General features: G+C 36.2%; 1 protein-coding gene and 1 long non-coding RNA gene across 2 annotated transcripts in view; one reads left to right on the top strand and one right to left on the bottom strand.

Moving 5' to 3' along the window:
* The window catches only part of entpd1 (ectonucleoside triphosphate diphosphohydrolase 1), a 35467-nt gene extending 31851 nt beyond the window's left edge, over nucleotides 1-3616 (bottom strand). Inside the window, exon 1 of the mRNA XM_015028408.1 lies at nucleotides 3279-3616. Within this exon, the coding sequence (XP_014883894.1) occupies nucleotides 3279-3294 (16 nt within the window). The 5' untranslated portion in view covers nucleotides 3295-3616. The remainder of the gene's footprint in view (nucleotides 1-3278) is intronic.
* LOC106945015 (uncharacterized) overlaps nucleotides 1-13356 on the top strand; it is a 67888-nt gene that overhangs the window by 17912 nt on the left and 36620 nt on the right. The window lies entirely within an intron of this gene.

Raw genomic sequence — 13356 nt, 5'->3', positions numbered from 1 at the left:
CTCCTTAAAATCTTGTATTAAATGTTAAACAATTTAAAATAATTTAATTTATGCATACCTAAAGAATTGAATAAAATTTAACAGCATCGGTAATCTCAATAAACAAGTGTTACATTTATGTATCTGTGGTCTGTTTTAAATTATTAGCATTTATGGGGCCCTTGAAGCCCTTGGCCCTGATGGAGCCACTGACTTAATTTGGATCAAACAGAAGTGAAAATTTGTTGTTTTTAGACTAGTTGTAGGTTTAAATAGCATTTCACTGGACATCTTTTCCTGTAACATATAATTACACAGTAATACTTTTACATTTCCTGTCAACGTAACATCTTTTAATACAAAAACATGGTGGACCGCTGGTGGACCGACTTGACGCCCCGACCACCGGGCTTAACAAGTTTTCTGGGGGAAACTCTGCTCTACATAAAAAAACGTGAGAGGCTTTTTCAGATGTACTGCAATACTGACTGCTACAGGGGATTATTTCTGTCATCAGCAATTACAACTCCTTGAAGAACCGTGAATAATATGATTTATAAGCAACTTTGGAATTATTTAAAAAAAAAGTTAAATTTAATTTTGAATTTAATTATTTAACATTAAGACATTATCTTGTCTATTGTTTTGCTAGACATGGAAGTGATATTTTTAAATGAAACATTTTTATAAATATGGGTAGAATTGCTTTAGTATCAAAAATCATCAATTTTGAGTTTGAAATGTTTGTGTCGTGACAACCCTACAAATCTGACCACGAGTACCACCCCCCATGTTCTTTTTCTGAATTAATGAAATTGATTTTTCATAAAGGACAAGGTTAGTCTGGATATGCTTAATAAATTAAATCACAATTCTGCATTACACTTTTTATTGTCGTCTAATATTAAATTAAATTAAGGGAGCACTGACTGGGAGCATAGACTGGCAGCACTGCGATGCTGCCAGTCTATGCATACTGTTTTCTGTCTGGTTCATAGTTAAAAAAGTCCAGTACACTTGCAACATTTGAAGAAGCAGAGTTGGGTTCAGTTGCCTCAAACTTCCTCTCCACAGCAGTGCATTCTGACTGAGTTCACTGTGAAAATTGATCCACAGGAGACTGAGTCAGACTTGCATAGTGAGTTGAGTTTCTTACAGTTTATTAGTAAAATGAGAATAAATAAAATCCTTATAAATTTGTGTTGTTGCAGAGTAATAACATATTTGAGCCGAAATGAAAGAATAAATATATCCCCACTAAAGAGGGATTTCTTTTACTTTCCCATTTCTGCTCCATTGATAATGCAAACACGCATGTATTGGATTTCCAGCAGAGATAAACACTGTATGGTAACATAGAAAAGAGAGGAAGAGGATGCCAAACCAACGGGAGTTGTGAAACCAGAGTCAAATGAGGGTGAACCTACTGTCTCCTCCTAAACCTCTTGATTCAAATCGGTGACAGTAACATTCATGAACTGGGCTAAAACGGCTTGAAGCAGACCAACTAGAGGTTATTTTAGATTGAAAAACAAAATCATGGTTGTCTGAACATTACATTTTAAATATCTGAAACAAAGGTTATTTTAGTTTTGGTCTAGGAAAGTTGTTGATTAGAAAGGTATCCCTCAGGAAATCCTCAGTATGCATGTCAAGTGATGGCAATATTGCAATTGACCCAGAGTTAGAAATTTTTGGTTAGTGTACTGGCGTCAAATCTGTAAGCTAATTTCACATCAAATCATGACAGTATGAACATTTTATTAGGTTTCTCACTTTCATCAAAGATATTTTTCACCACAGCAATTAGGTCTTTATTTTTGGGCCATAGTGAAACAAAGAGCATGTGGACTTCCCACAGGGAAGTGGTTTTGCCTTTTTAAAGTCAGGGTGGACAGGCTGTCACTAACTCTCTGTTGAACAAGTTTAAACGGGTACAGCCAAACATTAAGGTTTGAAGTGATGGTGATTATAACGTACATTTCAGCACAGCGCCAACACAGATACGTTTGTGCCAATGTGCATATCTTTGATACTTAGCCAAAATTAATTCCTTTAAAATTAATTCATAATGAATTAATTAGATATTTATAGCGTAAATATCAAAGACAAACGGGTGGATTTAACCAGCCCTTTCCTATAATTAAAGATACTGGTTCAAGTAATTCAAATTAGAAATTAATACACTCTTTATGCTGTTATCTCTTAATTTTATTCATACTTCTTGAAGTTCTAAGAAGTTAAAAAGTTTTGAGATGCTATGTTGTTTGAAATCGGCATGTTTCCAACTGTAATACAAGATGCAGTTAATGAAAAAACATAGCTTACTCGCTCTAAAATGGCATGATCTGGAAATATTTGTTGCAGTTATTTGTACGGTACTTTCTCCGTCCCACCTGGATTATATTTGCAATGTAAAAAGAACAAGCTCTGTAATCTGGTTCTATTTATTTTAAAATTTTGTTATCTTTTCAATCAGTCTTAAATAAATCAGTCAAAATCTGGATTGGGAGGTTAGATAGAGCTGGACCAGAAGTTAGTAAATCCTAAAAACTGGGTCATCGATGTCTAACTACACTCGTTAGACTTTAACTATTGTTATAACATTACATTTATGATAAACAGAAAGTACCATTTTGAAAAAACTCCCCCCCCCCACCTCCCCCTCTTACTCTTTGTACACAAATATATTTTTAAAAAGATCTTTTAATTCAATATTTTTTACTAAATAAGAAATTATTGTATTCCGTTGTTGATGGCTTAATTTCTTCCACTGAACATAACTTCGGCTTGATAAAGGAATATTTAAAAATACTGCTTATTTTATTGACTTTTAACTGAACCTGATAGCTCTGCTAATGGGATGTTTTCCACAAAAATAGATTCTCAAGCGGAAACTCTACTCAGCTATTTGCTTTTATTGAGATATGCGGACAATTAAACTTAAGGCAACCCCCATCAGATAACATCATTAACCTAATGATCTGCCACTGGCTGGATTATAAAAACAAACAAGAACACTCATCACACTAATTCAGTCATAGTAAAATAAGATCGCCATAAAACAGCACATGATTCTGTCGTCTGTAGGGTTCCAATAACACACTCTGTAAAAGTCACACACCTGCTTCAAACCGTTACAGTATCCTCTACAAGCCTTACAGTTATATACAGCACATGCTCAACAGATACGTCAATACATGCTGCTTGTTCATCCTACTACTGGTTACGTTGACAGAAACAGATTTCCGACTTTAGATAGATCTTGCGCTTGCACCCAGTCACAGCAGTACACCTACCTCTTTGTGCAGACATGGGTCCTTTCTCAGCAGTAACACAATGCTCTTTCTATCCTGTGCCCCTTGCTGTTTCCCTTTCTCTCTCTCTTCCTCTCTCTCTTCAGCCCTCTCTTCCTCTTTCTCTGTGGTAACACAGCACCTCCTTTCAAATACACTTGCTTTATTAGGAGAAGCAGAGCTTCTCTCCTCCCTCCTGCTCAGCCCACCTCCCCCCTTCTTCCAGGCGCCTTTAGCTTTTCCTTCTGTTTACCCCTTCTTCATCATTTCCCTCTCTATACCTTTGTCATTCCCTCCACTATATTGTCACTCTTTGAAAGGTTACCATAGCTTTCATATGCCTCCACTTTCTTCACCTTCCTTTAATATTTCTCCCTGACCAAACTGTCTGTCTTCCCTCACTATAACTGTCATCTTTATGACTCTCTTTGTCGTTGTCTGTTTCTTTTTAAATTGGGTCAACAAGAAGGCACTGTTGAGATCTGGTTGGAATCTGGAACTGAACCTGGAGACATACTGAACTCCTTCTTCAGTCTAAAAGCACCTGATAGCCACCATCCTGCTTGTCTTATTATATTTAAGCTTTCTGAATAAAACTACTAACCTCTTTTGATGCCTACAGAATTAACTTTCAGACATAGTTAGCTTTTCACACAGAGGATGACCACAACCCTCCCGGAGCCGTGACTCTGTTTACCTGTGTGGTGTATTTACCTGCCTCTGACAAGGCCACACAGTATCAAATCCTGGACACATTCACGCTTTTTTTTAAACACATATTGCAGTCCAACCACTGCGATAAACCTTCTTCCTCTTGCTTTGTTTCTCGTGTGAGAACCAAACTCAACATCAGCACAACACGCCTGATATATGGGTGTGATCTGTAGTCATGCTGTCCCTACAGCACATTCTGTACAGCTGGTAGTGAAACAGTAATGAAACCACAGAGGGAGCATAACGTTTGCTTTGTGCAATGTTCAGAAATAAAAGGCATCCCATTGTTATGACAGCTGTAATCCTCATTTAATGATGCTTTAAATGACAGGCAGAATATTTTCTACAGGAAGGTTTTAATGCTCAGCTTTAATGCTCCATCAGTCTGTCATTTAATATAAGAATCATCATTAGTTGGAGGACAAATCTTTTACAGTGCCTTGCTGAGGTATTCTTAGCACTTGAACTTTTGACTCATTTTATTTCTTTACAGCCACAAACTTTAAAATATTTCATTTGGATTTAATGAGACGTGCCAAATTAAAGGTGCACCAAAGTAGAGTGGAAGAAATAATACATACATGGTTTTTCTTCTCTAGTCTAATTTCTCTATAAAAATCCATTGCAACCACTTGTCTCTAGAAGTCACCAATTTGATAAAATGTTCACTTATGGGTTAGTTAATTTCGGTATAAATATAGCTTCTCTTTGACCACAATAGTAGTTTATTAGTAGTTTATTAGAAAGCATTAGTGAACAAAGAGCATCCACCCTGCAACACAGCAGATGGGTCTGGGTTTGTGTTGCGAAGAAGCCTTTTAGTGCTTCGTTAAATTGGAAGCAATTTCCTATGCTTTGAACATCTCAAAAATTCTAAGAGGTTGCTGCCTACCCAAACCAAAAGGAAGAGCAAGACAGCTTTTACCAGAGAACCAGCCAATAAGTCATTGATAACCTGCAGGAGAGACAATAGGACAACTCTTAGTCATACACGCTCCACTAAACTGGCTCTTATGGAAGTGTGGCAAGGCAAAAGAAAGCCAAAGAAGTTCTGTTTCCAGATTGCTCCAGCCATGTAGCAAGCCCAACAAACATGTGGAAAGAGCTCTGGTCAGATCAGACACATAAAGACGCATTGTGCTATAGAGAATCTTTTCTTCAACAGGGACAGAGAAGCTGTTGATTTGATAGGAAGATGGACAGAAATAAAAACAAGCCTAAATTACCATCTGATAATATTAATTACATTTTAAGACAATTATTGAAATTAGGTCCTTCACAACACACTATTGTAGATTATCAGTCATCCTAAACAGGACAAGTGCTAAAGTAGAACACAACTCTGTAGTTAATTAACAACTCGAGGACAAAGAGCTCTCTTTTAAAAAAAGGCGATGTGAAGTTTGGACAGGAAAGACACATGGTTTACGAGAGGAGAGAAAGAAGCCATCTAGTATGATGAGCATAAAACCCGACACTGAACGGAGGCGGTGACCTCAGGCCTGTCTAACACCTTTGATGCAGCCTCGACTCGTCTCCTCAGGAGGTTTAACAGCAATTCACACCTTTAGACACGTGCCCAAAACAACCTACAGAGATCACATTTGGAACTAACGTTGTCTTTTCACATTAACAGTTAATGTTGGTGAAGCAAGCCCTACTAAAACAATGTTCTCCGTATGTGTTTCTTAGAAAATGTGTTCTTACCCTAATTCTCAGATTTCTAAACAGCTGCCAAGATTTTCAAATCAAGTATCCATAGAAAGACAGGTTGAAAGTTTTATTTACGTAAGGCAGCGAAGCATGTTGTGGATATTATAGATATTGGATCATCGACCCACACATTAAACTGAACAGAAAGTGGGGCCAGAGACTCGTGACCTTAATGGCTTTGTGTTATTGTTATGACTAATATTTGTGGGCCTGATGCTCCCTATACATGTTCAGAATCGAAGAAACTTTTTGGTTGAGAAATGAAACATCTTCAAGAAGCAAAAAAAAAAAGTCCAGTTGCCTTCTACCAAAGTACTTAAGATTCCACATAACAGTTTGCATTAGCATCAACTTGCACCACCAAATGTGCACACAATTCTGTATAGTAAGGAATATTTGCGCCACTATTATTCACTTATAGCTCATGTTCAACAGCACTTCATTTTGGTGCATATAAAGCAACACAACAAAAGGACCTTATCACTGCTGTTTGTAAAAAGGGGAAAAATAAACTCCTAACTTTACATGTGAAGAGATTAAATTAAAAAAAAATATTATTTTTGTGATTTGTGGACTTACATTCTAATATGACTTAAAATGTCTAAGCTACAAATTGATGTTGGGAGGTGCTCCACACAAGACTAACAGATTATTTAATGGGGGGTTGTAGCCCCGGAGTCTGTTATTTCTTAACTTCCTGTAATATTAATGGAAGTGGTTGCACTGAGGCAAAACATCTTCTAAAAACAATGCCCACCTCAGCCTCATCCTGTTTATTGTACAGGATGGACGCACCATCAGGCTTAAAATTAGTTTTGTTCTTTAGATCATATTTATCTTCTGCTTTGTATTAAAAATATGTTTACATGCACGCATTGTACTATTCTAAATCTAATTAACACAGAATTTTGGCAATTTTCATCTTCCATTTTGGAAGATTTCATCTGGAATGCACCAGAAGTTGAAATACAATTGTCCACAAACAGACTAATGTACAACATCAGTAAATTAATATGTTGCCACAGAGTTTGGCTGTGCAAAATGCAGATGAATACATTGGTATCTCTACATGTTGATATCCTGGTCTATGACAACATTATTTTGTCATAGACAAATTAATGTTGTCTCTGGACAAATGAATGACTATGACAAATTAAAGTCTGACTAATCAAGTCTGACTTGTCTGACTTTAATTCGATCAAGATGCTGTGGTTTGGCCTTTTCCCATGAGACATCTTTAAGATTTAATTACACTTTTTACCCTTGGGCCCAATAAGTTTTAATATTTTTTCCACTTTCAAACCTCCTTATCTTCTTAGTTACTTAAGACTTAATCCTTATATTTTCTTGATTCTTTCTTTTTATAGGAAAGACAAAATATACTATAGCTTTCAAAACGGTAAGTTACAAAGTCAAATATTTGGGATGATAATTGTTGCCAATTAACATTACAGTCCCTCTCATAAAAATAGTAAAATAGTGTAGTGTAGTGGTGTAGTGAGGTCTTTAAAGTTTGTCTATTGGTGTTACCTTTTTGAAACTGTGCAAGTAGGTAGTCATCTCATTTGTCACATGTCATTGTTTCCTCATTTTACAAATGCTTCCAGGGTTTAAGTAACAGTTCCTCACAGACATGTGAGGGCCTCCAGAAGATGAGAAAGAACATGAGGGAGTTGTGAGAGTTTGACCACATGTATTTGTCATTTAATCACATAAAAAGTGAATAAATCAGTGTTCTAACTCTGGCCTCCCTCGCTGACTGGTGCCTAGAAGACTTACAGCTGGAAAGCGACCGCTTAATGAAATCCAACTGTATAGGCAGTATATCATGTTTAATGTTTAATATTTCCTGTTTGTCTGCTCAGAGGTTGTAAATAGAAACAATGTACACAGTTTAACTTGTAGACATCTTTCTCCACATTAAGAGATGTCCAAAAGCCACATAATATGTAAAGGCTGTATTTACTAGCTTACTTACTGACTGGAGGTTTGTTGTAATACACTGAAGAGTTTGAATACGATGCGTTCTTTTTCAGAAATGAATCAAGAAAAGGAATTTGACTTTGATGGCTTTCGTTAAGCTGTGTACACAAATTTGTGTGCACAACTTGGCTTAAAAAAAGAGAAAAAAATAAGCTGATGAAATGCCAAAGATGTGATGCCGTTTCATGAAACCAAAGAGTGACGGGCCCCTGCTTTATGACTCCAGTTTGTGCAGAATTTTCTTGGGAAGTGGGGAGTGAAGCTAATTTGCACTTATTTTAAAAGGACATCAAAGGTTCATGTCTGTGGTGATTTAAATGGGTTTTGTGTGCATCCTGCTGGAGTAGAGACAGCTGGACAGACATTTCAGCTGATACTGTCCTCCTGTTTTTCATCTGACAGTTCAAAGACTTCTGGCTTTTCTGTGTAATTATGCTGCTTGGCATTTCAACCCAGATGTTCAATGATTTAAGCTTCCTCCTGGATAAAGTCATAAGGTGGGGCATTCCACTTGTGTGGCTTTGTTTTGCATGTTTTGGAAATAATCTTGCCTGTGTTTTTAAGAGATGCTTTAGGCTCATTTTTATTGTGGTCCTTGAACTGTACACAGCAAGATTAATATGCATTCAACACATGTCCGTGGCTGTAATAAAGACAGTAAGCATTGATTTTGTAGCATTAGTAGCCATATAACCATACACTAAAACCAAAGAACTACGAGGCACTTTGTATGTTCTAATGCTCCAACAGTGTATTTCACTCACATGTGAGAAATTATCAGTTACATTTTTGGAGGTTGGATGTTAATTACAATCAGTCACAATGATGCTAGTGCTATTTTTAAGCTATGGGGTGAGTAGGTGCATCATATTGACATCTACTGCAGCAACAGCGCTTTTTTGATTACGTATACATGTTTTTGTGACTCTGTTTTTGAAAGCTTTCATGGTTTCCTGGTATTTCTTCTGAGTTTCGTATAAGGCTTCTTTTTGCTTTGTTTCACTGCCTGTCATAAATTAAAACTTTCGGCCCTGCTTTTTATGGAACATGTTGGATTTGAAAATCTTGACAGCTGTTTAGAAATGTCAAAATTAGGGTAAGTATACATTTTCTAAGAAACAGATGGAGAATTGTTTTAGTAGAGCTTGCTGTATCAGTGTTAGCTGTTAATTGCGAAAAGACGTTAAACAGTTTCAAAGGTGATCTCCAATTTGTTTTAAAATAACAGTAAATTCCTGTTTTACTGTGACCTGGTTTTCACAGACACGGTGTGTTGTAAGATTTGACCCTATTTAGTAATCCCAAGCAACATGAAAAAGGATATGAGAAGTTTAAGAATACCAAGGGCTCAAAGAGGAAAAGGAGAAGTTGTGACTGCTAAGTGGTACAAGGGAGTGTTGATGCACAGATGTAACCCCAAAACTGATGAAATGGGAGCTTTCATACCTGACTATAAAAATACCAGATATTGTTTTAAAAATAGACTAAAAAATAAATTTAAACGTTGACTATGAACTACTTAAAAGCTGTTCCACTCGCACTTTAAAAAGTGTCAGTAAGTAAATCTGCTGATGTGCATATAAGTTTTTCCTAACCTTTACCTTGTCTGTGAGGAACCACGTTAAACTGGGTTTGGTTTTATAGTTAGATTGAACTGGAATGTGCAATTGTATCAGGGTCTTATTCTGACTGTATAATGAGAAGCATTGATGTGATTTTAATTCTGCCCAAGTTGGACTCTATATAACTTAATTTAAATGACCTTGTAAAGGACCTTCAGTTGACATTTGTTGTGATTTAGTGCTATCCTAAAAAAAGCCAAAGTAAATAGGAGCTGTCATCTTTGATTGAAAGAAAAATGACTACTGTTACTGGCTTCTTATTTCTAATTTAAAAAGTTTCTTTAGTTCCACCGGATAGGTGGGTAGCTACCTTTTTAACTAAGTGATGGCTCTAAAGGATATGAGAACAGATTTAAACTGTTGAAAATCATCAATGTTGTTTTTTTTAATTATTTAAACTCCAAGGAGCAAAGCAAGTATTTGTTCAGATTATTCCGAATCCCAAGTCCAAGACCCATTGGTTTCTGGCAGATGCTTTTTAAATTTTCATTAAACAATTTTTCGTATTCAGCCTTCACCCTGTTCATCAAATCATGCAATATATTTTCTGAAAAATAAGATTAGACAGCATATTTGACTGATAATGCAATAGTGGTGTATAATATCAGTTGTAATGCAGTTTTGGTGCCGTTGTGTCACATTACCATTTCAGTAAGAGCTGCATGATTGAGTTATTGCAGACATAAGCTGTCTGTTCAATGGTTTTAGTGCACCAAGATGCTCCGCTGTGAAAGAGAGAGCAAGAGAGTAAGAGTGAATTTAACAAGTCGTAAGGAAAGCAGTGAAGCTTCAAAAAGACGTGCAGAAGATACCATCTGTGAAGATTGGCAGACAAGATCTCTGAGTTAATTCTCAGAACAGTTATATGCCCCCGTGTCTATTTTCCTCTGATCTTCCATCAGTTAACGCCACTCATTCAAGAGACAAGTCTGATAATATAAATGGTTTAAATGAAACCAAAGTTAATTACAACTGAATTTCTTTTTCCCTATTAATATAAAGCACTTTTCTTTTAATACAGTGTAACGGGGTGCTTTTGTTGATGCTACTTTATATGATTACTAGATGTGTGCCGATCGATCAGCCACCGATTTATAATCGTCCGATTTCCGTGAAAAAGCCAAAACCAATCACATGCATCTCGCTTCACAGCCTGTGTGTGCAGCTTACCTCCTTTTTCCTTCACACTGCGCAAGCACACGACAACAAATCCTAAGCGATGTGGTGTGGAACTATAATGCTCAGAGTGAATGGGGAAATTTGCGTGTTGCGATGGGGAAATACCTTTGGGGTGAAGCACGTCAAAATGCATCAACACAACAAATTTACTATGACATTTAAAAAACAGTTGACGGCCATGTTCTTAGGAAGTTTTGATTTCGTAACTCAACTCAGGATTGCTTATTTTTGATGCAACCTGCATTTGACTTTGAACGAATGTCTCCTTTATTACTTGACATTATTTGATATAGAGAGTGTTGTGAGATTTATTTGACTCATGTATAAGTTAGGGTACTGAGAACCTTACTGTTGAATATTATTTTACTGATTGCAGGTTTTTCAATTGTCTTTTTGACTGAATAGCTGCTATATTGTGCCTGCAATATTTTGCATGTTTTATGTCTAAATTAGGTGAATTTACTGTCAGACCATTTGATTTGATTTGATTTTACAGCACAATCTGGGGATATAAACAGGAGCTTTGTACTGACAAATACACAAAAAAGGAAGTAAAAAGTAAAATATAGTTTCTTACCTGAGAAACATTATACTTCATATTCAATACCTGTGGTTACCCCAGTGGTCTGGCTGTTGACTCTGCTAAATTAAATTTTGGCAGAATAGTTGAGCATCAAGCATACTTCAAGTCTTGGGTATGTCAGCATATTTAATAGGTAGGGGTTGTGCTTGACACAGATTAATTGCACATACTAATTAAACCAATCCGGGTCAAGGGTGATCAAGATTGTCTACCAGCTCATTTCTCTGTTTATCTCTAAGTGACAACCTTTGTCCCACGAATTTTACAATGTTTAACGCAAAGCACCATGTTTACGAACAAGGAGAACAAGCTTTTCTTAAAGCTTATCAACACACGATTGCTGGACACACTGACATACATTATGAGCCAAATGATCAACAAGTCATATGAAAACTGAGTCATCATGCTATTGTTACTCCAGTACTTCAGCTTCAGGTGAAAACATTGACAGCAGGAGGAAGATGTGTGTTTCTATTGGACTACATATGTTAAAGGGGATAGATGCAGCTTTAGAAACAAGTGACAAAGCTTTGCAGATTTTAGAATACCAGACTTCTGTTTCTGTTGCTTATCTGCTCTGGTAAAAGGCTTTGAGTTTTATCTGTAGGATCTCCTGTAAGAGCTAGGAAAAAAATAAGTAATATTCCAGTTATTTTTATGTGTTCCTCTTATTCGGCATCCTGGTTCCAAATCGCTACCATTAAATAAACTTCAGCATATTTTGGATAAAAGGAAATGCCAACTTGAGTTCATTACACAAATGCCCAGTATTGTTACAAAATAGTTTCCAAAAGCCAGACATGAAAAGACTGCAGTAAAGCGCTCACAGCTCAGGCCAGCTTGCTTCATTTTCCAGACTTTGTTCAAAAGAAAATGGAAAGCTTTGTAAGTAAAAAGATGTCACTAAAACGAAGTTCGTTTTTAGGGTTAATACATAATTCATGTGACCTCTTTGCTCATCCTGAGCACTTTTTTTTTTTCCAGCAGGGAGTAGCCGTCTCTGTGGAGCTGGCCACTTCTCCGAGGAAGTGAAAATTGTCAACAAAGAAGCTTTCTGTTACATTACTGTTTAAAAAATAGAAACCGTAATGTGTAACAAAATTAGCACAGATTTGCTCTTTCCATTGTTTGCCGATATTGATTAAAAGACTGTTCTGTATAAAAAACACTAGAAACAAATGACAAAGCTATGCAGCTTTTTAAATACCAGACTTTATAAACCATAAGCAGTTCATAAATTGTATGATACATTTTGGTTCAAAATGTCTCTCTTAATGTTGTGCACAATTTGGTTTTGGTTCCTGTAGTTTTTCTGATGAATGCCACCAAGAAGCTGTGTTCTGACTCCATTTACTCTGAGACCCAGAAGGTACCTTGAGTTGAGGTTGGTTGAAATGAAAAATAATTTAAATCAAACCAATAAGGCATTCTTTTAGATGGTTTCATAGTGATTGCAGTACAAAGTAAATGTGAACTATATGCACTTAAGGCTGGCTTTACAGTGAATGTGTTTCTCCTTGTTGGAAATCAGCCAGTCAAGTGTGGTTCGTCACAATTAATCAAAACAGATTTTTTTTTTGAATCTGATTAACTCTGACTTATGACCAATAGAAGACTAATATTCTGAGCACTTAACTGTTTAAAATGAAGTCAGAGCAGAGGAAGTACAGCAATAGAAGCAGCATTGTTAAAAACCCATTTTCTACAAAAAGATGACGTGTTCATTCATTCAAACTATAAGATAGCAATACTTGACAGTACATCAAATTTACTCTGTTATGCCATTTTGAACTTCGAAGTTGTCTAAAATGTAACATGCTGGATTTGGAGATGTTTTGCTGAGACGACTGAAGTGGTTAGAAACTTGTATTGGCAGATAAAATCTTTTTGGCCCAGAACTACTGATTAGTGATTAATGTCTCATTGCTTGTTTATTTGCGATCAGTTTGCATGAATCTCTGCATTCTACCACAACAGCATTTTACCCTTTGCTTTTCACAAAAAACCCCACACCAAATAATTCACCAACTTATTGGTTTGATGTGCAGTGCCCTCTGCTGGCTCATTCCAATATCATTCCCATTTGAAAATAATGCATAACTAGAAGATTGTTCATGTGTGTTCAGATGAAAAATGTAGCTTTGGTTCTAGTTATTTTATGACCATTGTAGGAATTAGAAAATTGTAATGGTACTTAAAACCACCAGGGTTTTTTTTTTTTTTGCAAGTTTTCTGTTGTTACCTACAACAGAAATGTTTTCTTTAAAAAAAAAAAAAAAAAAAAAAA

Source organism: Poecilia latipinna, unplaced genomic scaffold (assembly GCF_001443285.1).
Source record: "Poecilia latipinna isolate Pla-1442-1.1 unplaced genomic scaffold, P_latipinna-1.0 Scaffold123, whole genome shotgun sequence".
In the NCBI taxonomy this organism is placed as follows: Eukaryota; Metazoa; Chordata; class Actinopteri; order Cyprinodontiformes; family Poeciliidae; genus Poecilia; species Poecilia latipinna.
Note: the sequence above shows the minus strand (reverse complement) of the source record. Positions and strands in the feature narration are given on the sequence as shown.